The sequence below is a fragment of the Amblyomma maculatum genome, chromosome 8 (assembly GCF_055883805.1).
Source record: "Amblyomma maculatum isolate TAMU_Amacu chromosome 8, ASM5588380v1, whole genome shotgun sequence".
NCBI lineage: Eukaryota > Metazoa > Arthropoda > Arachnida > Ixodida > Ixodidae > Amblyomma > Amblyomma maculatum.
Window position 1 is genome coordinate 124678395 of NC_139351.1, and position 26479 is coordinate 124704873.

Here is a 26479-nt window from a genome sequence, read left to right on the forward strand (position 1 = left end):
ATTGTGTTATCTAGGTGCCAACCGGTTCTGAACCTGTTCTGGAGTTATTACTTTCCATCGTTTTTAGGTGCGCAGTCTGTCCACATTCAAGAAAGGTGCATTGCAAGATCTGGTTAGGCCGTTGGGTGAAGTGTCAAAACCTAAATAATAGTTCTTACACTGTAAAAGAAGCAAGAACAAAGCAGCCACAATGGTACCAAAGAAAATGAAACTGCTTCTGCATTCAAAGGAAGCAAATTTATTGCTTCCTCCATAAGCTTTCTTTTTCCAGTTTCGCCGTTTGTTGCTTCTGTAAAGCAAAGCATTCCATCAAATCAACAACATTGTGTATATATATAATGTATATATTTATATATATGCATATACTTAAGGTTAGACAAATATCAGGCAACAACAAATGGTACATTTAAACAATGCATTCATTCCAAAACAAAAAAGGCAGGGCTAAACAAAACATGCTGAACAAGTGGTGACATTTTTTTCAATTAAAAAGAGAAAAAGAGCGCGCAGCAATTTTTAATTCTGTTCATGTGGCGGTCCTCTTCTTTCTCTCAAAAAGCGGTATGTACAGTTCACGCGGGAAAAATGCAGACTACGGTGGCAGCAATGGCAGCTGCAGCGGTAATAGGCCCACCTGCAACTGCGAGTCATCTGCAACAGTCAATGGCAGACGAACAGGCAAGACTGAGAGCAAAGCACATAGGGGACCATGTCTCGTTAAAAAATATCATCTCTATGTACAGTGCTCAGCGAAAACACAGGGCAAATGTGACTGGCAGCAGGTGTCCACTTCCAGTGAGCTGACACAAACACTTTGCACGTACCTCGATTGGAAAAAAACACTCATTTTGTGGCGCTTGTATCGCTGTCTGCACCACACCACATTGTGCAACGTGCCTTCCAGAGGGGCTCAAGGCACACAAAGTGGGGACAAAGCAGCGCAGTATAGTTTTAACATCCGAGAAAAAAACAACAACAACAACGAAACAATGGAATAGAAACACCAAAGTGGGCGTGCCACTGTAGCTCTATGTTGATGAAAGTGTCTTCAAAGGTCTGACTCCTGCCCTTCCTCCATTAAGTGTGCAGGAGATGGGGACACAGGCTGAAAAGCACTTTGCTTCTGCCAAAAGTGTGTAGGGGCAAGCCTAGCTGTTACGTCGCCACAGGGCCACGAGTTGAAGGGCGAGGCAGAAGACGCTGGCTGCGACGACGGTGACGGTCAGGGCCGAGATGTGGGCTGGAGCGAACATGGGGGGCGGGGAGGCCTGGTGCTGTTGTTGCTGCTGCTGTTGCTGCTGCTGGTGCTGCTGCTGGTGCTGCTGAGGAGGCAGAACCTCTGGGACAGTCTCACTGGGAGGAGGAGAAGGAGGCGGGGAGGAGGGTCGCCGAGGAGGCAACAAAAGAGGAGGAGGAGAAGGAGGGTTAGAAGATGGCGGGGACAGGGCGGCAGCGCACTCGCCAGTCGGACCAGCGACCAGCGTGGGATTTGTGCTGAGCTGCGTACTGTCTTGTTCATCGGGACTTGACGGCGGGGAGGCGGGGACAGGTGGCAGAGGACGGCCCGTCATCGCCGTCGCAGGCAATCGTCACGGCTCACAGAGGTATTTCCCTGCGAGTGAGAGGGAACGACCCACCATGACCACCAAAGAGCCAAGCTTTGTCTCAGGCGGAGGTTTAGTAGTGAAAGTTAGGGTAGCTAGAAATGGGGGCAATAGTTAATGACGACGTTAATCACTACATTAGAGTCTCAACAACATGTATCTTATGGTGCCGCAAATATGTTCGCAACAACCAAAATTAGTATCATCCAAAACAAAAAATTAAACCTGGCAGTGCTGATAGCTGTTGGGGTTCCTTGAGGCAAAAAAAATCTGAGAACCTTTGTCCAAGAAGTGAGTTAAACCAAAGTTATGCAAATCAAGTGTCCCTAAACACCATCGGCTTGAGACCAATACTTCAAAGATTTTGAATACCAAATATTAAGGCCAAATCAAACATGCAATACTCGACTATTTGACTGGATATTCAAAGTTATTGACAATCTTCACAGGCCTACAACTTATGGCTGAAGAGATTTACCAAAAAGGCTCCGAGCCGCTGCTTGCTGCATAATGCTTGAGGGTGCAGTTGTAGCTCGTGCGTTCGTATTCTCAGCAGTTCTGCCTGCTGCATACAACACACTCTAGCCAGGCAATTCTATGAATCCGTACCAACCCCGATCGCATCAATGAGGTTATACTGAACCAGATCTACACCAACCAAAAAGCCATGCTCATTTCTCCAAAAAAGTGAACACGCAAAAAAGGCACACAAGTGACATTCAAACATATTCATCGTGTCCAAAATGACCTCCAATCTTGCAACGTCCATCTCGAATTGGCTGTTCGCACTGGATCCAGCTCCTTACGCACATTCCGCAAAATGATCTGGCGGTGGGTACACCCATCCCCCAAGCAAATACAGACTAATCCACCTCCCGCCTTCACACGTTGTACGGAAAGCCCCTGATCTGGAGGCACTCTGAACCCTAATCGTTAAAAAGCAGCGTTCTCACTTCAAAAGACGATTGTGGAAAGCCAATTTGTTCAATGATTACCAGTGTCTCGCCTCGGCCAGGAAGAACGAAAAGGAAGTTCCATTGCTCTGCTGTCCCAGTTATAGTGCACGAAAAAGCGAGGCGCCCGCCTTAGTGAGACGCCTGATATAGACCACGCTACTTACTGCCCAAATAAGAGCACATGTCTTGTATGAAGCTTGCTGGATTGTGCATGTGAATGAGATCCCTGCACGATGAAATTTTGTTACACTGAAATTTGTCTCCCTGCATGGAAAAAAACCACAACATGTTGTACATGCAGTGCACGCACAACGAAATGCTTTATTTCTGATAAAAGCAGTCGGTCAACCTTTTTGCCCTTTTTTTCCGTCCTGAGCATAGGCATCACACGTCATTTTTAGGCCTACAGGTGCTTGATGGCCTCTTCGTCTCCTGTGCTAGCAAGGCGCCCAAGTACTTTGATCACGTCGGCCACTAGGTGATCGGTTGGGATGTTGCACTCGTCCTGAACATCGGCTTCACCTTCGCTGTCATTTCGAGACTTCCCGAAAAGGTCGTTCACATGATCGATTCCACTGTCAATCCTCCTCACCTAAAGCACAATAGTACCTAAAAAGATAATCGTTCAGCTCGACTCTTTTTTGGAACAGGACTATCAATGCGAAGACTCTGCCAATTCTCACCAAGCATCGTTTCTTCCAGTGCGGGCAAGCATAAGTCCGCCTTAGGACTAGCTGCTTCGGCTACTTTGAAGTCCGCTTTCTGAAAGCAGTTCTCAAATCTCTCTTCTTTGAGGTTGTACTCCATGACAGGCACGACATTTCACGTGCCAGAAACTTAAGTGGAGCATTTCAGTTGCAGGCCAAGCAGAAGCTTCTCATTGAGCCACTAGCAATATAGAGCTGAACCGCATTGTAAGGGACGTGCACTGGGGAGCAGTTCTTGTCTCTTATATGAGAGGTCCCTTATAAGCAGGGTACCACGTTCACATTTTCTAAGCAGACCTTATTTCAGCGCAGGCATAATAAGCCAAAAATATGCAATAAGGGTACATCATGTCGCAAAAGCGTTATTAGAGCGTTCATTTATATATTATTGCATTTGTTTGGTAGACCAACACACTGACCACACCTCGCAAATTTCTTACATTTATTTACTGTTGAAATAGTTGTAAATCTTAGTCTGCTTCATGGCTGCATTGATGCTGTTCAACACAGCCTCTCCCAGCTTGAAAATCAGGCCAAGAGCCTCGGGCCGAGGTGCCAAAGCTGTATACGTTGGCAAACTATGTTTGCACCGACTGCAATGTGCGATCGCGATGTGACGTGGCACCACAACTAGTGATTCGCAACTAAGCTATGTGTCTAGTAACACTACAAGAATTCAAGTAAAAAAAGCGCCACGAAATCATAAAAGTAACCAGCTTACCACCGAGGTGCTAGAAGCAGCCAAAACTATAAAACATCACCAGCAGCAATATCCCTCAGAAATGTATGCTTGTTTGACAAAGGGTAACAACGACTGTGAGTAACAAGTCTGTGAATGTCGCTACTCAATGACAAAAAATAAGTGAAGCAAACGAGGAATTTCTGAGTGGAGTAGAAACTGGCTGAATAGCAAACAGAGCAGTTTATTTGTCCACGCCAGAGCAGAACCACTTCTGTTTTTGTCATTTGTTTTGGTCTTGGCTTGGCTATGTCTCCCCGCTTTCTAGGCACAATGACTTGTTTATGTCAGCGGCACAAGCTGAGTGCTTTCTTTGCATTCACCAGATAGATTTGTCGCTAATACTGAAATGCAATGTAATAGACAATTTTCGCTATATTCTTCAGACTAGTGGCCACAACACCTACGGTAATTCGTGATAGGAAGCCTCACTAATTGGAAAACCCAATATGTGCTCTCAATATGCTCGCTCAGATGCTCGCATATGCAGTCCCACTTGTGCTCTTTGTGACAAACCTGAAGAGCTTCTCTGCGTTGCATTTTCACAGTAGGGGCTTCTTCTAGTCATTTCATAGCTGAATGACCTGCTCTTCGTTTGCTGAAGTTAGTTATAATTAATAATAATAGCACAGGTGTGTCTCTCTTTTGTTTTCACTGTAGCTGCTACTGAACGTGGCGATGGATAGTGCCGCATCTTATGTTAAAATGTCTGTTATAAGCAAGACTGAGTACCAAACTTTAAGGCTAAGTTGTCCTTCATAGCCAATTGTCTTCTGCATCCAGTGTCTGTTAAAAAAGAGGTCCAATTAATGAAAGTCATAGGGCGGTAAACCATTTGGGTGAATGATGTCTCTTATAGTACCTGATTGTCTATTACATCCGTCTCTTATACAGGGGTTCAGCTGTATATGCACTTTACATTGCTTATTATCCCTGGTTGAGCGGCTGACTTAGCAACGTGTACCTTGGTGACAGAAGCTTTGCCTCAATACAAGAAAGTACCAAATCTTCAATGTGGTGTGCGGAGCAGTTGTCCAAGGTGACATACAGTTTATGTCCAGCAGTCTTCACATCCATGTCGAAGGCTTGCGGCCAATCACAGAAAATATTGCACGTCATCCATGCTTTTCAGCTCAAAGCGTACTCAATTTTCAGCTGACACAAATTCCTGAAGCTCTGCCACTTCTTGCTGTGGCCAATCATGAGCGCCAAATTCTTGTTGCTATCATTTATGCTGGCACAGAGCAAGACAGAGATGCACAGTTTACTACGTTTTCCACCGTGACACCGTTCCGTTCAGCAGCATCTGATAGAACAACGCCATCATGTTAGCATTGCACACGTCAGCTGGATCATAGCGTGCTAGGATCTTCAGGACTTCCATATCGACCCAAACAGTTCATCCTGTCCTCTCAGCCGATGCCAATCTGTTACTTAAGACTTTGCCTACGATGGCACGAGCACCCATTGTCGACATGAAAATTGCCGTGGATGAACAGACAGGCAAAATCCTCCACCGCAGATGGGAACGTTCTGTTCTCTAGCACACAAACCATGCAAGAACAGGCTTATCCACACCTTCGAACGTGGCAACCTTCAACTTTTCCGATGTGCGTTTATCCTCTACTCTAGGGATTCGAAGATAGAGCCCTTTGCATTCAAAATTGTGAAAGACGAGAGCTATGCGGTATGCTGAATCAGGCAACGTCATTCTCCTTCTTTTCACCATTGTGTACAGTTTGGAGTACATTCACTTTTTTTTTCATGGGCTAAGGCAAAAGCAGCATACTACGCATGTGTCAGGTCAGTCAAAACTGCACGCATGCAGACATCGGTGCTAGTGCCCTCTAGGGGACTTACTCAATATGACGTTCACCAGTGTTGTTCGTGCCACCCCAGACGGCACGGAAAACGGCACGCTTGCGACTGAAAGCCTTGTACAGCCATGCCACGCCTGTTTTTAGGGACGTGCATTGATGCGCACAAGCTTTTCAGCCCCTAAAGTTCTCAGCAAGCTTTTATTCAAGTCTTCTGGTTCACCTTCAGCTAGCAATTAAATTCAATTACGTTGAAAGTGTGCCAGGACTTACTGTATTCATATGAATGTAGGTCAACTAGAATATACGACGGCCAACCAAAATCGGATGGCGGAAAAAAAATATAATGAAAAAGGCATTGGCATTACATTGCTTTAGTAGTGATTGAAAGTCGATCCCCAAATTTGAATTTTCGAACCTGAAAAAGCAATCAACCTGCTTTTTCAGGTTTGTAAACTCACCGTAGGGGTCGACTTGCAATCATGTAAACATGATGGTTTTTCATTGAGAGGCAGGAAAATACATGCTGTCCTATGAACAAGAACTTATAGAAACTGAAATAATTCTTAGTTACACTGAGGATATCGTTACACTGAAGTTCGGTACATCGAGGTTTAACTGATCGGGGTGCCAATGCTCACACCTGTAGTAAGAAGAAAGGGCTCCCTCTTCCTGAGCACCGTCCTATTCATCAGTACTCACCAGATATGATCTGCCGCTTGACTAGGGACACCCGGTAACCCTGGCCCACCAGCTCAAAGCTGGCACCGGACAGGGTGGCGCCCTCACAGAGAAAGCGTGCCTCAAGTGGGCGGGGAGTTGAAGGACCTTGCGACAGAGAAAAGCGTGCCAGCAGGGACCCGCTCTGCTGGCTGCCCGCACTGCCGCCCAGTGGATCGGTCAACCGCCAAAGGGCCCGCTGGGTCTCCCCATTCCACACACACGAGGGCTTGGCCTGCAGTAGCCACACAAATGCCAGAATCCTAATTGGGTGACTCCGATTCTCAGACAAACAGGAGCTGCACGGTGATCCGACGGCATGCTGTGAGCCATTTCAAGAAAGAACCACGTACATGTACATCCCCAGGTGGAAGGATAAGCGCACAACCCATTATGGCTGGCCTAAATACCCCAGATCAACTTTATCCGTGTTGCAGACAAAGGATGTGCAGAGACGTAACGTCTGGCGGCTGAGGTGTACATGGGCCTAAATTTTAAGCCTGAATCCGGCCTGGGCCCTATATGGGCCAAAATTTTAAGCCCAAATCCGGTCCGGACACTACATGGGCCGAAATTTTGAGCCCGAACCCAGCCTGGGCCTTATGCTACAGACCAGAGCCTGGCCCAGCTTGACATTGAAAGGGCCTAGGCCCGACCAGGACCTGTGCTCAGACTTAAGACCCGGGCCCGACTCAACAATGCAGTAGAAGCAGTAGAACTAGAAGCGATGATACAGAAAGAAATAATTTCAAGACAATAATTTTTAAGATCTTGAAGTGTTGAGTTCTTACATCTAAGAGGACAAATTTGTAGAATATACAGACATAGCACATAAGTAGAATATCATTTCAACTTATAAAAAAAAAAACAAAGAGTTATGCTGCTGAAGGTTTGAGACATCTGCGGCGCCCCTGGATGACGAATCTGGCAGTGCTGTTTTTTTTTTTTTTCGCTGCTCTAATTTGTGGCTGCAATGACTAACACATTCTTTGACTTACATTCTTTGCAAAGAAAGCAAGTTTTGGGTAAGCAGCTTCTTTACCTCTCCAAAAGTGCGGTGGCTATCAATCTAAACAAAGGGGTCAATTTGTGTGGCTCATTAACCTTGTCTCGCTCACCGTGGGTGTTTCACATGTGTCTTTCACAGCGTCGGCAAAAGGCCACCCCTGCATTGCCTGCACCGAGAAACATGAGGAAACTCAACCACCATGGATGCTTTCAGCTGTGCCTAGCTTCAGTCAAGACTATGTTGAGGACAGGAGCAAGCCACAACAGAGAAGCGTGAGAGGCAACAGCACGGTGCGGATTTAGAAACATACCTAAATATCTACGTCGTGGAGATGCAAAACTCAATAGCCTACAAGCACTCCCTCTGCTCGGAGGCGTGGAGGAAAGGTGGGTCGACGCCGGGAGAAAATTCTGAAGCTTTTGCGCAGGGAAGACGCAGGAAAATACTGTGCATTCTAGACACCTATCGCACTAAGGTCACATTCGCGCTTCCATAAAAGTTGCACGTGCTCCAACTCGAGGTGTCAGATTCGGCCTGGCTCACCCAAGCCCAATACGTATACCTGACCCGCGCCCGGCCTGAGCCCGAGGGCTTTCGAGTGGCCCGAGCATGGGTCAGATATGGGCTTTTTAACCGACCCGAGTTCGTGCACAGCTCTACTGCCTTCACCGCAAAAACCTGTGCAGGCAATGTGCTTTCCTTTCACAATTCCCTTACAAAGAAGCAGCATTGTTCTGTTCCATTCTCCGCACGTTGGAACTGTACCTATCTGGTTATCACCCGACACAACCCATGCCTAAGCCGAAATTAACATGGTCATGTTGCACCCTTCGTGTCAACAATGCGTCTCAATGACAAAACACCAGGCCGCGCATTCCCCATATGGCCAGACAACTAGTGCAAAATGTTTGGAACAGAACAGGTTGGAAGAGCATTTTAAAGTCAGAGTCACACTGGTCGGCCAGTGTTACTCTAGATAGGAATAGACGCGGCAGCACGCACACATGCATAACGATACTGTACAGCACTTGACTCGACCATGGCTCAGAATAGCACACCTTTCATACAGTCCAAGAACTGGCAGTGTAAGGTGACTCGCACCTATCACGCTTTTCCACTCACTTCACTACCAAAGGCGGAAAGGAAATTAAGCCTATGTTAATGGTACATTAATGGCTAGTGGTAAACAGGTGGTGAGACTAACCCTTTTTGATAATGAGCAGTTGCTAGCTCCAAGGCTTTTCGTGCTGCATGTTTGACATGTGGCATTGGCAACGTTGAGAGAACAGAAAGCTATCAATTTGTTCTGGCCCACCATCCTACATATAATATACAGCGTACAAGTGGAATTCATTGCTCTTTGTTAACTCATTATTTTACTGGGAGTTAAGTATGGGGAAGTAGACCTCAAATACATGTACTTGCAGCTGCAATCCACAGCAACTAGCTCATGCTATGAGGAGCTCACATTTTAAGCAAAACTATCGCAACTGCACAGTAGTCTAAAATCTCATTGTTCTGCGAGAAAATATATTTTTTTTTTTTTCACAAAAAGTTCTGTTCAAAAGCGCCATGAAGCTCCTTCCGTTACAGCCTGTTGAAAAGGCTACACTGTAGACTAGGTAATTGTACTCACAGAATCTACATATTGCTACCACTGAACCAAGTGTTTAGATGGGGAAAAACAAGTTGCTAAAGTTCGCTAAAGTTCCCCCTAAAACTACAATGCTAAAGCACTGCTATCCCAGGATCTCAGAGCCGAGCATAGCACTGTGCAGGCTTCCTATTTCACAAACCTGCACGCCTGTCACGCCGCCATCCACCGACACACCAATGCACAGCCCCGTGAGCGGCGGAAGCCCAGGCGCCAAAGGTGTTGGGTTGGTGATGGACGCAGACTGCCCCGCCACCCCAGTGGCCCCCGTGCCTGCCGGCAGGCTCAGGGCCTTGGCATTGTACTCGTACTCAACCTGCATCACAGAGGAGGAAAGACCAGAGGTGACAAGCTCGGTACCAGACAGGCTCACATGCTGTGCAGTGAACCACATGCAGAATCAAAACGAACTCAAACTTTGCATTGGCTCATTGCATTTAAAGCTAAGTTCATGTGTGTTCCACCACTGCCTGCATTGTTCGCATATTATGCTCTCTCATTATGTTACCTTTCTGTAAACAGCCCTGATCTATATGCTTAGCAACTGTTATCATACACGAGTGCCCTGTGCACCAAGATGTGTAAGAGCCTTAGGCACTTTTAGGATACTCGTTTGAGGTGTACGGGAGAACTCTGCGCTGTCAAGTGGGAAATAGGAAGTGGTGGCAGACCTTGAGGTCAGTGTTGTCCTCCTGAGTTTTCCAGTGGGCTACCAGGAGCAAGGGCGCTGACCGAGCACCGGGACCTGCCCGAACGTGGTACTTGAGGATGTCGATGTTGAAGTAGGAGGCCGACGGTGTCTGCTCGTGCTGCCGCCGCAGCAGACCAGTCAGCACCGACATATTGAACTCGTAGACACACCGGTCACTGGTTGACTGGCTTGCATCCCTGAGGGTGGAATCGTGAAATGGTGCACTTCTAACACCATGAGCTGTATCTGTATTCCAGGGCGGCTCAATCGTCCCCAGTGGCAAACTTATCCTCTAAAGGACACTAGACAAATTGTTTTCTGAGCACCAACATGAAAATTCGCCACACAGATTCGCGGGATTTCACTCAAGATTCACAGAAGATTCATAGATTACTGCCGTCTCCCAGAAATAGTCACACGGTCAAACATTTTCGAGGGATGTGCATTTTCTTCAGAAGATATCATTATTCTCAGCCACGATGTGCAAATACGCACAACAATGGCCACTATTATCATAACCCAGTACCAGGGTTTGGGCGACAAAACCATGCATCAACAGGGCCTTCAAATCATAGTGGCACTCACGGCAGTGCTTGTGCGGGCTGTAATGATGAAATTCAAGCTTCAGGGAAAACAAAAACTGAAGAGTTGCTTGCCATGTTAAGACACGATTGGCAAATTTTTGACTCCTTTGGTGCTTGACCTCGGCCGCCACTTTTTCTCATGCCTGGAGCGCTGGAGCCATCAGATAAAAAAAGGCTGAACTAAGCGGAACCCCTTTAATAAGGATTTAAGAAAAAAAAAAGAAGCTCGTCAACCAGATTTTGAAACTAGTGCAAATAATCCAAGCTGGAACTATCCTAATTGACTGTATGGCTAATTGGGAACACCAATTGGGCGATCTAGAGAAGTTCAGGCTAGGTCAACCACGATAGAGTGTTGCAGCCCACCCTCAATGAAATGTGCCCTCCCTCTCCAAGCGTGTAACTCACAGCGTGACAAGGTTCTTGTTGGGCAGGACATTGTCAAAGCGGGCTGTGTTGACCCTGAAGGCGAGGGTGGCCGGAGACGGGTTGTTGGTGAGCACGTGCACGATGCCCGCCGGGAAGGAGACCTTCATGTCGCCTAGCAGCTTCACCTGGCAGAGGGTCTCGTCGAAGCCCCGAAAGCGGGCGTGCACCACCTCCTGGAAGGCCACTGCCAAAGGGATGGAGTCGCACAGCCCGATGGTCAATGGAGAGGGGCCCCGGGAGGAGCCCAGAGGCATGGGAGTGGTCTTGAAGTCACTACTCAGGCTCCCCACGCTCTCCGTCCGGCTCATTGGCAACGGTGAGGCCCGGCCCCGCATGTTGGTGGTAGCCTGCTCACACCACAAACAGTCCAATAAGTTGCTGCACACATCCTGGTTTCACGACGACAACTGGCTACTCACACAAGCCTGATACTACTCATTGCACAAACTAACACTCCAGGTATCACAAATTTACCACACCGGATCTTTTGTATAGATCAATATGCACAAGCTAATATGAACTATGCCGATTCAGCAAGACAAAGAGTAGAACCCCGCATTGGATTTCCGGGTGCTCCGTTTTCCCCTGTGGGCGAGTCTTGCCATATTAAGGCGTAAAATACACCCCAAAAATTTTTTTCATGCATGTAACAATCTTTATACCCACATCTGCAATGTGGAAATTAGCTATGGTAACACAGAATACAATAAGAACGTCCAAAAAATAACTATTAAAGTCATGAAATGTTTGTCACGCTCACAAAATCACTCAGACCTTCATATACTAGGTTTTCACAAAAATTACAATCTTTGGTGTCACTGGAGTCGGCCGCATCGCCGTTCTTGCGCTCTGCCATGCTCGTTTTAGCGCTCACAACCTGACAATTTTCTCTGTTTAGGACAAGCAAAAAGCAATCAGCTACTCAGTACCCGTGCTGCCATCTATTGGCAAACTGAAAAAAATGCTTCTGACGAAATCTCCTCGTCTTAGACTGTAATCAGAATGGCAGAAAGCTTACGACAAGCTGGACTCGTCATGAGACAGAAATGACAGTTGATGAGCCTGACTCTCCCAAATCACGGGGGGAGGGGTAAAGTTTCGTGCCTTAAAAACGTCACTGTTACATTGTAATTGTAACATTCCCACATGATATGTCGTGCACAAACACTTAAAGCCAGTTCGAGTGAAAAGTACTAACAGCCACGGGGACTTTAAGGGGGGACACGGGTCTTGCGGACCAAAAAATCGCGAAAAAATCACTTTTTAGAAAATGTGATTTGCGAAATCAGTAGCTCTCTATCTACCTATCTGCTAAGTTTTTCATCTCTAGGGTCGGTATTTTAGTCACAATGCCAATTTATATAATCGATGTCGCCCAAATTTGGGCCGAAAACGACCCCCGAAACAACCATTTTTCGCGAGGCGTAGCTCCCATTTTGTGCGCGGCACCGTAGCCATCTTGGTCTCATTCGAAAGAGCCGCCTTTCGTCTTCAAATTGACGCCTCTGCTGTTTACATTCGCCCATTGGTCGCATAAAAAATAGCAAAAAAAGAAAACGTGGCATTTGCAATCCCATTGGCTTTCGGGGTGCACGTGACGATAAGGCGTCCCCGCATTGGTGGAGCTGGCTGACGGCGTCTGCTAGGCGCGCCCGAGCCGCGGGGAGACGGCGGAGACGTGACGCCGGCCGCGCTTGGTTCCGAACCGCGAGGTGCGTTCATGGCAAGAATTTGTGAAAAAAGTAAAAAAAATAGTTGAATAATCATCTCAAGTGATGCCCTGCCCCGGCTGTGCGCGCTCAGTTCAGTTCAGGCGTTCAGTCGTGTCCGACTCTTCGTGACCCTATGGACCATGTCACGCCACGCTTTCCGGTCTCTCACTATCTTCTTAACATCACATAGCTTCATATGCAATGCCTCGAGAATGCCATCTAACCATCGCGTTCGCTGCCTACCCCTTCTCCGGCGACCCTCAACCTTTCCCAACATCAAATCTTTCTCCAGCGACTCCTCTCTTCTCATCAGATGACCAAAGTAGCTGAGCTTTAACTTTAGAATTTGACCTTCCAATGAGCAGTCAGGGTTTATGGTCGACAATATCGACTGATTTGATCTTCTGGCAGTCCAAGGAACTCTTAAGAGTCTTCGCCAGCACCACAATTCAAACGCGTCAATTCTTCGGCGGTCAGCCTTTTTCACAGTCCAACTCTCGCATCCATACATCAAGGCCGACGGAAATCGTGCGCCGAACGATCGTGTGTACGAGCCTGAAGTAGGCCTAGCGTGTTCCCCAGCACGGGGGACTGCTACTGCCAGCGGTCGCACCCGCCGCGACAGTGATAACGCTGGCCGCAGATGAGCAGAAAGATAAGCTCAAAACAGGAAAAGCTTGAACTCGCGCCAACTCTAGCAACGAAGCGGTAGACGGATTGTGTTCGTAACGATGACGGCAGCGCGGCGGACAGTCCGCTTGGCGATGCGGAGTTCACGATCGTCAGATCTAAACAGTTTGCCGAGATTGGCGAAGCGTAAAACATACGGCGGCGATATTGGCATTTAAAAAAGTGAAGGGGGTAAGGAATCGCCGTCAAACTTATTCTCCAATGCGTAAACTGCGGGACACGTCGTCTTCGTAGAGCTCGCCGCGCGTTTGCGCCGATCAGACCTCGTTCATAGTCCTTAGGGAATTCACTTGCTTCCAGTGCAATGCAGAGCACCGGGAAGCAGCAAACAGCTCCAAATTACATTTCTTTTCCGCAATAAACGTTCCTCACCACGGTCTTGATGCGAGGACGTAGCAAAACGACGTACGTAAAAAAAAAAGAAAGAAAAAAAAAAAAAACGAAACGAAAAAGTGACAACTGAATGTGCTGCAACTGCAAATCAAAATGAAAGAGGCGACACTTGGACGTTGGAAAGCAAAGAGACTACATTCCTGGAGGTTTATAGCCATTTTAAATTGTAAACGTGTGCATTGCACCAGTGAATGTCTGAGAGCAGAGAGGAAGCGTGCTTCCTCTGCAGCTTTTCAGACTGCAGCAAAACGAAAGCAGAAGGGCAAACCCAATGCAGATTACTGTCCAGGAGCCTTCTAGGCCACAGTGGCCTGCATTTCTACAGTTTTTGTTTGATTAAATTAGTGTTTGACATTGCAATTCGTTTTTTCCATTTTTCTCAAAATGAAAATTTTGCCTACTCTTCTATTTTGCGGGTGGCATTGTGGCTCTCCTACTCCTTAGATTGTAATGATTTTTATTTTTACTGGCTCGTGAGTGTTAAAGGAACACAATAAAGCTATTATACAAGGTCTCAACTGCATGAAAAATTTTTAAACATACGAAGATGTAGAAAGGGGGTGGTTGCACTTGTGAAGCTGAAACTTAAAACTTCCATAACTTTGGCTTGTAGTAAGGCAGGAGCACAAAACTTGTTTTATTGCGTTCCTTAGACATTCAAGAACAGATCCATGTGCATTTTAGCAATTTCCCTTCAGTAGATATTTTTACAAGCTTCCCGCAAGTCTGGAACAGCAAAGTTGCTGTAACTACTCAGCAAATTTATGTAGAAGAAAACTAACAACATATTTGAAACCAGCACAAGAATTTACATAAACCCTGCAAATTTCATACTGACAGGACAAATATTAAGAAAATTTTGCTCAAGACCCATGTCCCCCCTTAAGGCGGCTTGGCATGACTTGGCTTGACCTGGTCTGTTTGACGATTTACCCACACGTTGCGGTGGGGCATTTCACGCTGCATTAACAGAAGCCATTTGGGCAGGCTGCGCCATCAACATCAGCAGCAGCGGGGAGTGTGTGTCTTTTTTTTTTGCGCTTTCGCACATCTTTCTTTGTGCTGCAGACTTTGTCGCCATGCGCAACATGTCACTTCAAGCTGCATCGCACCACTTTTCTTTGATGTTTGCTTGAATTCGATTGCGTTTCTGTGGAAGAAACGTCGGCCATTATGACCTTCCAGGTGCTGACTGTCGAAGAGATTGTGGCTGAGTGTTGGTGCCAAAACAAGTGGCTATGAACGGGACGGTGAGCCGCTGCTGGAACTAACCTTTAGCGTCAGTTCTAGTGGCCTTAGACCTGCTCAGAAGGTGTATGCGTGCCCAAGTGACGATCGGGAGAGCCACATGACACCGAGTTCTGAAGTGCACTGTGCTCACTGTGTGCGAGAAAATGTGGCAGACAATGCTTCGTGGCTTTTTTTCAGCAACAAACGTGTTCAGCTTGCATCAATGTCAATCTTCAACCTGTCATATTTCCTGGCTCTCAATATATATATATATATATATATATATATATATATACATATATATATATATATACAGTACAACCTCGATAATTCGAACTCGGTTAATTCGAAATCCCGGATAATTCGAAGGTTTTCTGCGGTCCCGTATTTTCCAATGTAAATTTGGCCGGATAATTCGAACAGGCAGCCTGCGCCAGCCCGGTTAATTCGAAAATTTGGACTGCTATGCGGCAATGCCTGATCCATGTTTCGCCGCAAACCCGGCGAAACGACGGCCCTACGGAGCCGCGAGGCAAAGCCACATAGTAATGGTGATGATTTATAGGCGAAGCGCCCCAGCCGGAGCACTCTCTGCACAAAAATCGGTCCACAGTGCGCCTCGCGCACCGCCGAAACACGCGCCTGCAGAGGAGAAGACGTGCTTCACTGCAACATGGCGGGCATACCGGTTTTTATCACGTGACCTCGCCCCCACTCCATCCCTTGGTGTGCTTCGCCCACTCTTCCCCCGTGCCTCCGACGCTGCAAGTACGCCACCACCACCGCCGCGCCGGTCTCGCCTGCGCCATTTCTTTGTGTTGTGCGCTGTGGTTAGGGGTCGGCTACTGTGCCGTTTTTTTGGGCGGGACTGTGCAGAAGTGCTAGCTTTGTGACCGTAGCAGTGCAGAAATGCCAAAGTACAAGACTTTAACGCTGCAGCAGAAGTTCTGCTTGATCCAGGAAGCAGGCAAGAGCGCTTGTTCGAAGACAGAGTTGGCCAAAAGGCATGGCGTGCCCTCTCGACGTTGTCCACAATATTGAGCAACCGATGGACCAAGGCGTCATTCACTACACTAGGAAGATTTATCGGTACCACCTGCTCAAGCGCATGCTCCTTTGCTACGACAATGGCAAGGAGTACTCCATCGACCTCCTCGGAGCCATATGCCTCATGGTGTACGCTTGGAAACAAGTGGAGCCCACATTGATCAGGCGGTGTTTTGAACACGCTGGTTTTTCCAGTGAAAGCACTGTTGATGCCGATGCAGACCACCCATGTACTACTACTCTAGACGAAGAAGGAGCAGAGTATTGCGACCGCATCAATGCGCTCTGCGCAGAGGATGAGTCCAACGCAGTCGGCGAAGCATTGAGAGCGAAGAGCAGACTGGCTACTCTGACTTGGAGAGTGAGATCACTGCTGGTACGAACATGCGCGATGACAGCGGCGATAGCGATGACGACACCGACGAGCCTCCCCGAGCACCTGCTCTTAGTGAAGTTATCGGATCGCTGAACGTTATCCGCAGTTTTGTTGAGTGCCGCGGTGGAAGTTCAGAGATGTTTCGTCTATTTGACCAACTCGAGAGCATGACCTTAGGAGCCGCAAACTACCGGACGCGGCAAACCAGCATCTCTGATTACTTTCAGTAGTAATTCAAAATATGCCGAATAAAGGTAACACGTTCCTGCAACGAACTTTTTTGCCTAAGTCTTATTTCTTGGTGTGTTCGGTTAATTCGAAAACCCGCTTAATTCGAAGATTTCTCGCGGTCCCGATGACTTCGAATTAACGAGGTTGTACTGTATATTATTTTTTTTTTCGATCTATGAATACAGTATCAGCGGGGTACTACTGTAAAATAAAATCTCGTTGATAAAGATTCTCACTGTAACAAAAACAGGCCCCGAAATGTCGCGAATGGAACATACTCGGCACAGAAATGACTTTTATTGGTGCGCTTTGAACAACCTGTCATTTCGCATTGGACTTTTTGTTTCTCAGTGTCCAGAAGCAAGCTTTTCCGAAACTCATAGTAATGAGCCGCAACTGCATCGCATAGCTCACCAGCTGTGACAAAGCCACGAAGAGTGTCTAAAACTTGGTGCTCTGCTAACTTCACCGAGAGAGTCTTCCACACTGCAGATCTCATCAAACGATAAACACACCGAGATGTCATTGGCATACAGCATCTGGATAGGCTGCCAAGGTCAGCACTTCGGATTGCAACGGTGAGGGCAAGAAACTGAGGGCCCTATCTGAGAAAAAAAAAAAAGAAAAAGTAACTTCTCAACGTAAAAGTCAGAGGGGACTTTCATTACGCAGGCAAACATTAGCTAAAACACTGGCCATAAAAATTACTGTTGCTGCAGCTATAGCTACTATTGCCCCTAAGTAGCCTTTTTTCGCTGCCTCTTGAAGCAAAATTCGAAATCATACGAGTTTTTCAGGTATTCTCGCGATCGTATTAGCTGAACCTGCGTCAAAATAAGAATGTACTAATGGAATGAGCGACAGAGCACTATCCCCATTGCTTCACACCCATCATTATTGGTAACGTCACAGGTGAGATGGCTTCAATGTACAAACAATGAATGACAAGTGATGAGAGCACATTTTTGCTGCACTGTGCAAAGGAGCCAAACCACATGAATGGCAGTGAAGGAAATAACTCAGCAATGCTTTAGTGCTGAGGGAAAACAAACTGAGGAAGAAAACACCAGCAACATGCCAATCAACATCTGAAACTGAGCAAAGCTAAGTTAGCTTGGCTGGCTGATACTAGTTGGTTGAGCTACCCCTGCTGAGGAATGGCAGAACGCTTGCCATTCCACATGTGGCAGAGATGCGAAAGTGACTCTGCTGCATTGAACTCAGGTATTGAGTAGGGCTGTTTCGATGATGTCTTGCTGTGCTGGTCACATCTAGGTATGGACAAGGCAGCCCCGCTGCGTCTGTCGTTCTTTTCCCATCCTCATCTTGGCATGCGCTAAGAAATTTTCACGTCACATGCCAACAAGCCCAAACTTCCACGTTAGCCCCTTTAAACTGACCAGAACAAGATCCACGGCATACAAATCATACAAATCAGTGAGCATACGATGCCATAGAATTGTATGAGTATTGGCCAGGGCCTAGCCTAAATGTTTGAATAATGCAGCTATCCGAATTAACGGGGGTTAAATTGACGACAGTCTGCTGTACTCCCAAATCACTCAAAATGTTAGGTTTGTAATACGAACGAAACATTCTAATTTGTTCTGTGCAGATTCCTCCTCCCTTCCACGCCTCCGCTCCTCTAGTGCCCTGCGCTTATGGGTGGACAAGGGACTAAGCAAGCAGAAGACAGCTCACCTCGGAGCGCCGAGATGGTGGCCTGGGCAGAGTGGGCCCACCCGTAAAGGCACTTGTGGGAGTCCCACCCCGGCTGTTAGTGGCACCTCCTCTGCTGGCCTCTGAGCTGGAGGAGTCGCCCGGTGCTGCCTTGTCGTTGAACAGGTCGCTCAGCGCTGCACAGGAGCAGCCGGTTAGAAGCCGTGCTCAAACCAATAACCCATCACACATGCGACACCAGTTGCACGGGTGAGTATGAAGCCACTTTTACGAATGTTTAATGGCTGTCAACGAAAGCAAGCTAGTGTAACGCTGTGTTTCTAAGTGCCTCAAGCATAAATCATCACGTACAAACCAGTAGTGATTAGGGGTGCGTGAATGCTGAAATTTTCAATTATGAATATGGGAAAAAAAGGACCTTCGAATAGCCAACGCCGGATTAGCGGAAAAAAAAAAAGGAAAATAAAAAAAGCAAGCACTGTTTGTCTTATTTCAGAATGCACACGGCATTTGCAAACAAAATTAAACTAGAATTGCACAGACGTGTGTACCCTACTCAAGAACCTGGTATAAATTTTATACAGGATCCCGTATAATGTTTTTTTTTTGTACACGAAGGACCTGTATGACACTGGCTGGAGCTGTCATATTGTTGCTGAATATGGTAAACTCTCATTAATTCGGTCTTCAAGGGGCCACAAAAGATGTCCAAATTGACTGAAAGCTCGAATTACCAAACAGGCCTGAAAAAACTGTCAAAAAATTCAAAACTTTTCAATGTATTCAGTAATTTTCAAATGCTAGGAAATTTCTAAATATCGGTTTTTAAAATACGAACGCAAATCGAATAACGAACGTACCCAATTTCCACTTGAAATTTCGAATGTTTGCACAGCCCTAGTAAACATGCAAAAAAGACAATGCATCTGAAACAATGCGAGAGCAGGAACATCAGCCGCTGTGCGGGCCCTCACCAGCATAACGATCCCAAGAGGGCACGTTGGTCGAGGGAGGCGGCTGCGGAGCTGTTGGTTCTCCATGTCCCAGTGGGGGGCTTTGGAGTCTCGCTGTGGGCGCCGACACACCGCTGTCGAGCGGGAACAGCCCCAGCATGTCAGCCTCAGTGCCTCCACTCTCCCTGCAGTCCAATGTAAGGATGGGCACAACACGACATTCCCCATTTAACGAATGCACCGTTCAGATCAAGAGGGACTATAAAAACTAGGAGCGGGCATGACACAACAGCGTCAATGGCTCTTGTCAGTGGCTTCTGCTGTGGATTCTCGTTTGCTTACATGCACACTGCTACTCGCGCTACCAATAATCCCATAATGTGTACCCCTGCTATATCACACATACTCATTTGCATGAAATCATAAGCTACCACATTATGCGAAGGACCACTTAACATGGATATTGTAAGCCCCGCTTCAACCAAGCAGTAGGAATGTGCCTGCGTGGCCTAGGGCTAGCGTGCCTAACTTGAGATCCAAGGTTACCAGTTTGATTCCCATCTCACCTTCCGTAAAGCTCCTGGCAAATCGGCCACGCCATGTGGTCTCGTGACATCACGTAGCTCGCCGAAAAGTTCACTGAGCCAGATAAGGGCCCTAGAACAGCTCACTAAAAGAAAAAAGAAAACTCACGAGCCCCTTTTTACCCTCCCTCCCTGTTACTTGTGGAAATTTTAGGTGCAAAATATGTATACATTATCCAAACTATCTGTCCTTTCAAGTGATGCGGAGCTATTTGTTGGACCATTCCCTCTTAACTTTAGAAGATTGCAAAAGCAATCGAACTGGCTCCAATATAACTCATTTTAAACAGACAATTTCAATAATCTGACACTAGCATAATCGCCGCAATGATGCGACATGAAGCAGAATGATAGCCTTTTTTCTTTTTTTAAGTACCGATAATGTCCCAACAATACTGGGTCTACACAGCTGGGTCAGAAAGGACGAACGAGTGCAACTGAGTGCAGAGGTCAGCTCACTTTGAATTCTGATTTGCTGGTCGCTTGGGCGCTTCGTCTGGCGTCGACGTGGCACTGTTGTACGCTCTCCGTGCCTGCAGAGTGGAGGAGCAGACAGTTTCCAGCCAATGAATGGACAAAATCTGAACCAAAGGCATCTCGACCAAGATGGCGAGGTCAGGCGCAAAGCATGCAGCTAGCTTGCAAGCACACTCTACACACTGCCACACACAACTGCAGGAAAGATCTGCCGAGTTTCTCTAAGTGCACTTTGCAGAGTTGCAACTCAGGGAAGTTCTAGTTGCAGGCACTACATGGCAACAGTTCTTTCTCTTTTTAAAGGTAATTTCCATCTACTAGATTGCGTTAAATATTCTCTATTCCAGAAGAAGCCTCTGAAGTCGTCACTATGAACAGCATGCTTTGAGCATTACAAATATGATTATAAGATTGATTATATATATAATAATATTTTAACTATATAGATTATATATAGATTTATATAATTTTATATAGATTATAAACATAAAGGCCACTTAAGTTGTTGGTTGTAAACCCACACAGACAGTTTCTTCATGACAATACTTTACAGAACGAATCAAGAGAAGCAAACAGTCAAATGAACTACTGCCTTAAAGAAAAAAAATAGTTTTTGCACACACATTCAATTTGAGTCAATTTATTTTCTTTATACAAAAGGTGCTTTTCTCATTTGCCCTCAATTAGTCTTGCTTTACATCAACTATAGCCACAATGAGTTGTCAAATTGGGCTCTAGGAAACCCTGCGCACCCTGGAGTGCTTTCTGGGATTCCCTGAGCACTTAATGCTACGTGTGCTGCAACTTCCATTCTTCTATGCATCTCTTGCAGCGTTGTATGTAACCAGTTACATGGAATTGATTACTTGCAATAAATGACATCTTCTACTTTTGTAACGCATTCATTCATCAATTATGCAAAGAGTGACATTCTTTGCAATCTAATTATGTAATCCATAACCGTTTACTAGTAGTAACTGATGACATTCTATTGTTGTACCTACCGGTATAACGTTGAGAGCCTGAATTTAGTAGCAAACACTAGAGCTAGCCTGAAATATTCCTTGGGGGTAGAGGCTATGATTGAGCCACAGAGAAGCAGAGAGAAGAAATGATGTGCAAGCATCTTTGGGCATGCAAGACCGTGTGACCTGCATTTGACCAGCTCTGTGCTTTACAATTCAGATTTCTTCACAACTGCTCAACTAAATGTCATGCTCAGTCAAATTGAGCCCTGTACCCTCATAGTGTGAAAAATGATCACGTGCAACTGTTTATGAAATTATGAGTTTGCGGGCAAGGTTTCTGTACACTACAACTGCGCTCTTCCTTTAGGTGCATACACCGAGAAAGTTCCCAGTGTTGTTCTTGATGTTTTCATCACACAGATGCAAGGGGAAAATACTGTCGAATCTACGTAGAAAAACAATTGCAGGTGAAAATCAACAGCGCATGAATTGACACAGACAACAGGCAAAAAAACTAACATCAGCCAATTCTAGTTCATGAATACTTAGGCTATGTAAAAGCACGAAGAAAATAACGTAATACTAATAGATTACTGTTGTGCTACTTTTTGGGGGAGCTACAAGTGGCCTTAACAGACACATTCTACATTTCTCGACCCTTGAAAACGCAGAGACTGCGTTGCTCCACCTCAAAACAACAACATGGCAGGCGGCGCACATCAGCATGCAATTCAACAGGCCAGAAAAATAGCAATTAATAAAAAGCCCAGAACAGAGCTCAGAAAAAAATAAAAAGAGACAGAGAGAGAGAGAAATCGGTGAATGACAGCAAACGCACGAGTCTTCATCCAGAAATGCACCATCCGCTAAAACTCAAATATGCAGCAACATTACAGGTCAGCCAGAGTATGCGACTGCATCACATATTGTCAGCATGCACAGTCAACACCAGGTGAAGCGAAAGAAGTTCATAAGCGCATGCCAGGCTTCTGGGGAGACGGGAGAAATCAAGGCAAATGATGCAGCATCCCGAACGGAGCTATACACTAAAAGGCGTTGAGGGTTTCTGTGCACAGTAGCAAGGCCACGGCTGTACAACATGCCTGTCTGTAGTGCAAGCCAGCAAGAAGCTACCTTGTGCCTGATGTACAACGTTTCTGGCCTCCGACTCTGCAACCGTGACGCCCGTGGCGGAAAGAGAGGAGGAGAGGCAAGAACCAGAAAGGAGAAAAGCTCATCAAGGAACGCACCACACACTCTGGTCAGCGACAGACTCACCCCGCTGGTCATGTGGTACCCACACTAGGTTTTCTCAGACATCAGGCGCAACGCTGCCAAGGCCAGCGCACGTGTTTGGCAAAGCTCGTGTGCCCACGACTAAAAGTAGCACGTGGCTCGTGGTGAGCGAAAAATGATAACATGATACATAAATTTGTCACCACCTTGATGAAAGAAATATATGCTTACTGCTGGGAAAATGAGTGAAATCTGACAATTTGTATTTTGTGTTTGCCCTTTCTATTTCTGCTGCAGTCGATCTCGTTATTGAGAGTAGATACAAACATGACAAGCGCTGGAGGAAAGGCATACCGCACTCGAGGACATCTAAATCCTGCTTCCGCACAGCATGTGTCTTCTCTGATAAACCGGTGCATGTTTTCTTTGAAGGCTCGTTAGGTGCTGCCAGAAAAGACATATGCCAGGCCTCCTCTGAAAGCATTAAATCTATCTCACTCAGAAGTGATGTAGTTTATGGCTTTTAAATTTTGAACCATGAAACCAGCGTGAGTGATACACATTTTCTTTTTTCAGTAGACTACTTGCTAGCCTTCACAGTGTTGTACCTGACGACTCAAACTGTGTATAGATAGGCAGCCGAGATTCTAAACAACTGGTTGGCTCACCCACCCACAGGCTAATGAACGCACACAGCTAGTTGACCAAAAAAGCCTGCAAAAGAGGAACCACTCATCATAGTACAATTAGGATCTTACATACAATGCATTGTCCTCATTATGTAGTATATATATATATATATATATATATATATAGTATAATGCAAAACAATGGGAAAGCCAAAACACACGTTGAAATGAGCCTTGATAAAAAAAGTTTCAAAATGAAGTTTAGCTTAGCTGAACTTTTGTCAAGTTGGAATAATTTCTGCACTTGTGAAGAGTCACAAAGAAACAGGGGCAGAAAGGCTACACCAAATGGGAGCACGCATGACACTTTACACGCTGCTAAGGAAAAGCAGCACTCTACCACAATGGGTGATGACGAAAAACAATAAATAAAATGCCTTCATATATGGCCTCTTGAGGCAAGCAGCCTAACCTGCATTGTAAACAATATGGTGACCGAAAACAACGCTGCTTCTACAGGACTGCAGTTAAGCAAGTACGGCAGCCGAGAAAAAAAAAAAAAAGGAGCTCTTTCAAGGCACCATAATTCAGTGAGAATAGAACCTTGGTTTATGTCTGACACCAAGTGAATAATGAAAATGTCAGACAACCTGCTCTTTTTCCCAGCACGATGAGGCATTCTGTGAAAAGGGGCTAATGAGTAAGAAGAGAGGCAATCTGACTTCAGATGTGATACTCTGTGGATGTGATACTCTCTTGCATACGACACCTTTGAGTGAGTCATGCTATATTGGCTATTTGCTAACAGCTAGAAGGAAGAGAGTGGCAAAAAAAAAATGGCAAGCCACAGCTTTCTGACGAATATATGCTTTATGCACGTATACTATGCAATGAGAACGGTTTGGAAAAGAGCGAATGAGTGAGACTTGATAGGATAAACCCCAGTTTAAGGTAGATAACTAGAGGTTGTGGGGCTAGATCAAATAGTGTGGCAAATGTAGTCGCTGGGCACAATCAATAACTAAAACTAAGCACAGCTTTAGCTTTAGGTGAACCTAAAAACAATTACTGCCTTACTGTCGCCATCTTTGGAGTACTCTTGAGGGAATATTTTGCTAGAAAAGTAAATAATTCCGGAGCACTACCCTTAAGTCTTCTGTCAGCTCACACAGGAGCTGTCTGGAAGAGAAATCACCACTACAGCTGACTGCAACCTCATTGCCAACCATTCAGTTAAATTGATTAGCAGATAACCTAAGCTGATCAGACAGACTGATACATCAAACGCACCATAAAATAATAAATTATCAATCACATATCTATTAATCACATATCAAATCAGCACATCTGCCTAGTGCCTTACTAGCCTCTCTGTACAGCCTTATAGTTTCAAGAATAAGAACACCGACCAGAAAGGAGAGCGCAACCACATGCAAGCTTTGGAAGGCATATTTCATGGAAAAGAAAAAGAAAAATCATGAGCACGACTGGTACACTGATTTTTTCTACGCAACTCAAATGTACTCTTTAAATGGACTGCTTGAAGATTAGGAGCCCCTGATCATTAGTTTCAATTCCGAAAAGTTCCGAAAGTTCCAACATATACAGTCAGAAGCAATGTGCAATCCCTTTGTACGTGTTCCCAATTCTTGTCTGTCTGGTGCTTGGAAAAATATTGATACAGAACACATAGTAAATAAAAAATCAAATTTACGTTGGGTCAATGCAAACAAGGATCAGTGGGAGTGAACGGGGCTCACCGAATGCTGCGGGATCGGTGACAACGATAAGGAGCCGATGGTGGCCCGCAGCTCATCAACGCTCGCACTCATCGGCGCTCCATTGCTCAATGGCTTGATCTCAATGTGGATCCTCCTGTCTCGGTCTTCATCCTCTGCACACAACATACACGACAAAATGCTACCGTAACTAATGCTAGGGATGGAAAAGTGGCTCGTTGTCAAGGATGCTGAATGAATGGTAGAGTGCCAAGTTATAATCAACATTTTGCAAGATCATTTCATCAACTCAGGATGTCACAATGCAAGACCCTGAGAAATTTTCGATCAGCAGCGCTCGTGGCAATTCCCGAAACCACACTGCATAAATTTGCCCGAAATTCGGGCGAAACTCCACAGACATTGTTCGCGCAGAATTTGACAGAAGTATTAAGAAGAGTTCCTCACTCCACCACAAACTCATCCCGGCAGATGAGCTGCCGTCAATGTCCGCACAAAATGAGTTGCAAGCAAAAATGAATCGTCTAAATTCTTTCAACACCCTGCCAATGCTACAACGTCGAGACCCAGTATATGTGAGAGCTTAATGCCATTTTATTCATTATTTTGTTCTGGGTAACACAGCCTCTTTCGCAAGCTGTTACACAAAAGCGCGAAACGGAGCATAAGACAACAAAGAGATATACAAAAACAGGCCCAAGAGATCAATAGTAAAGGGAAACAAATCGGCATTTCAAGTGCCGAGGTGATAATATACTTAGCAGATGATTTCTGTATAAAAAAAAAAGAGAAGACAAAATATCACAATTACACAAGGCAAATATACAAAATAAACGATTGACTAATGAAAGAACAGGGCAAGGGAGATATTACAGTACAAGAACCATAATGAATGAGCTGTTCTTAGCCTCAATAGTAGTTCACGAAGCGATGGGCAGAAGCATCACTGGTTAATGCATCCTATTCCCTAACTGATTGTCAAAAGCGAAAATAAAAAGTACCAAAATGTGTCATAGCAAAATCTAAAATTAGTTACCATATATACTCATGTAATGAGTCACTTTTTTCCAAGAAAATTTGACGTCAGTATGCGGGGGAAGGTTCATTATGCTAAGGAAAAAATTGAGATTTTTTGTTGCGAGAGTATGAAATTTCACATTATGCCCGTCCGTCGTGTTCAGCCGCAATCCCAACTCCGGTTTTCGGCCTCGTTAGCTTCAAAAGGTGTTTGCCGCCACCCCGTGTTCCAACAATTTTGTGGCAGTAGATGGCATCTGCCCCTAAAGTGAACATAATGAGCATCAGGCTCACGCAGCAAGCAAACCCCAAGGGCACACGGCGTCTCGGCACTCTGAATCCCCAGTTTCCTTTTACGATTCAGCACGAGTGTGTGCACGCCTTGAGACAAAACAAGGGTCAATCTGATGCAAAGAAAGCCTACAACACTTCAGCCCTTCCCTCCCCTTCCAGAGAACTTTGCAAGCATCCACAAGAGAGGACGGCAAATCTATTTCCTTGGCTGCAGAGATGACCACTTCGAAAGCCTGAGCCAGTAAGGGAGTTCTACATCGGTAGCTACATCTGCTTACCACTAAAGCAACCTTGAAAACAAATTTCAGCTGCT

General features: G+C 45.8%; 1 protein-coding gene across 9 annotated transcripts in view; it reads right to left on the minus strand.

The window, feature by feature from the left end:
• Positions 1–215: 215 nt before the first annotated feature.
• LOC146182473 (F-BAR domain only protein 2) overlaps positions 216–26479 on the minus strand; it is a 68028-nt gene continuing 41764 nt past the window's right edge. For 7 of the 9 annotated variants that reach the window (XM_084577594.1, XM_084577597.1, XM_084577596.1 and 4 more), the window contains 10 exons: positions 24877–25010; positions 20266–20339; positions 19244–19407; positions 18291–18445; positions 10890–11257; positions 9878–10094; positions 9349–9522; positions 7662–7718; positions 6526–6778; positions 216–1612 (listed from right to left, as the gene is read on the minus strand). In XM_084577594.1, coding sequence (XP_084433720.1) covers positions 1590–1612; positions 6526–6778; positions 7662–7718; positions 9349–9522; positions 9878–10094; positions 10890–11257; positions 18291–18445; positions 19244–19407; positions 20266–20339; positions 24877–25010 — 1619 coding nt within the window. In that variant the 3' untranslated portion in view covers positions 216–1589. The remainder of the gene's footprint in view (positions 1613–6525; positions 6779–7661; positions 7719–9348; positions 9523–9877; positions 10095–10889; positions 11258–18290; positions 18446–19243; positions 19408–20265; positions 20340–24876; positions 25011–26479) is intronic. The other 2 variants (XM_084577595.1, XM_084577602.1) reach the window with 1 other exon arrangement.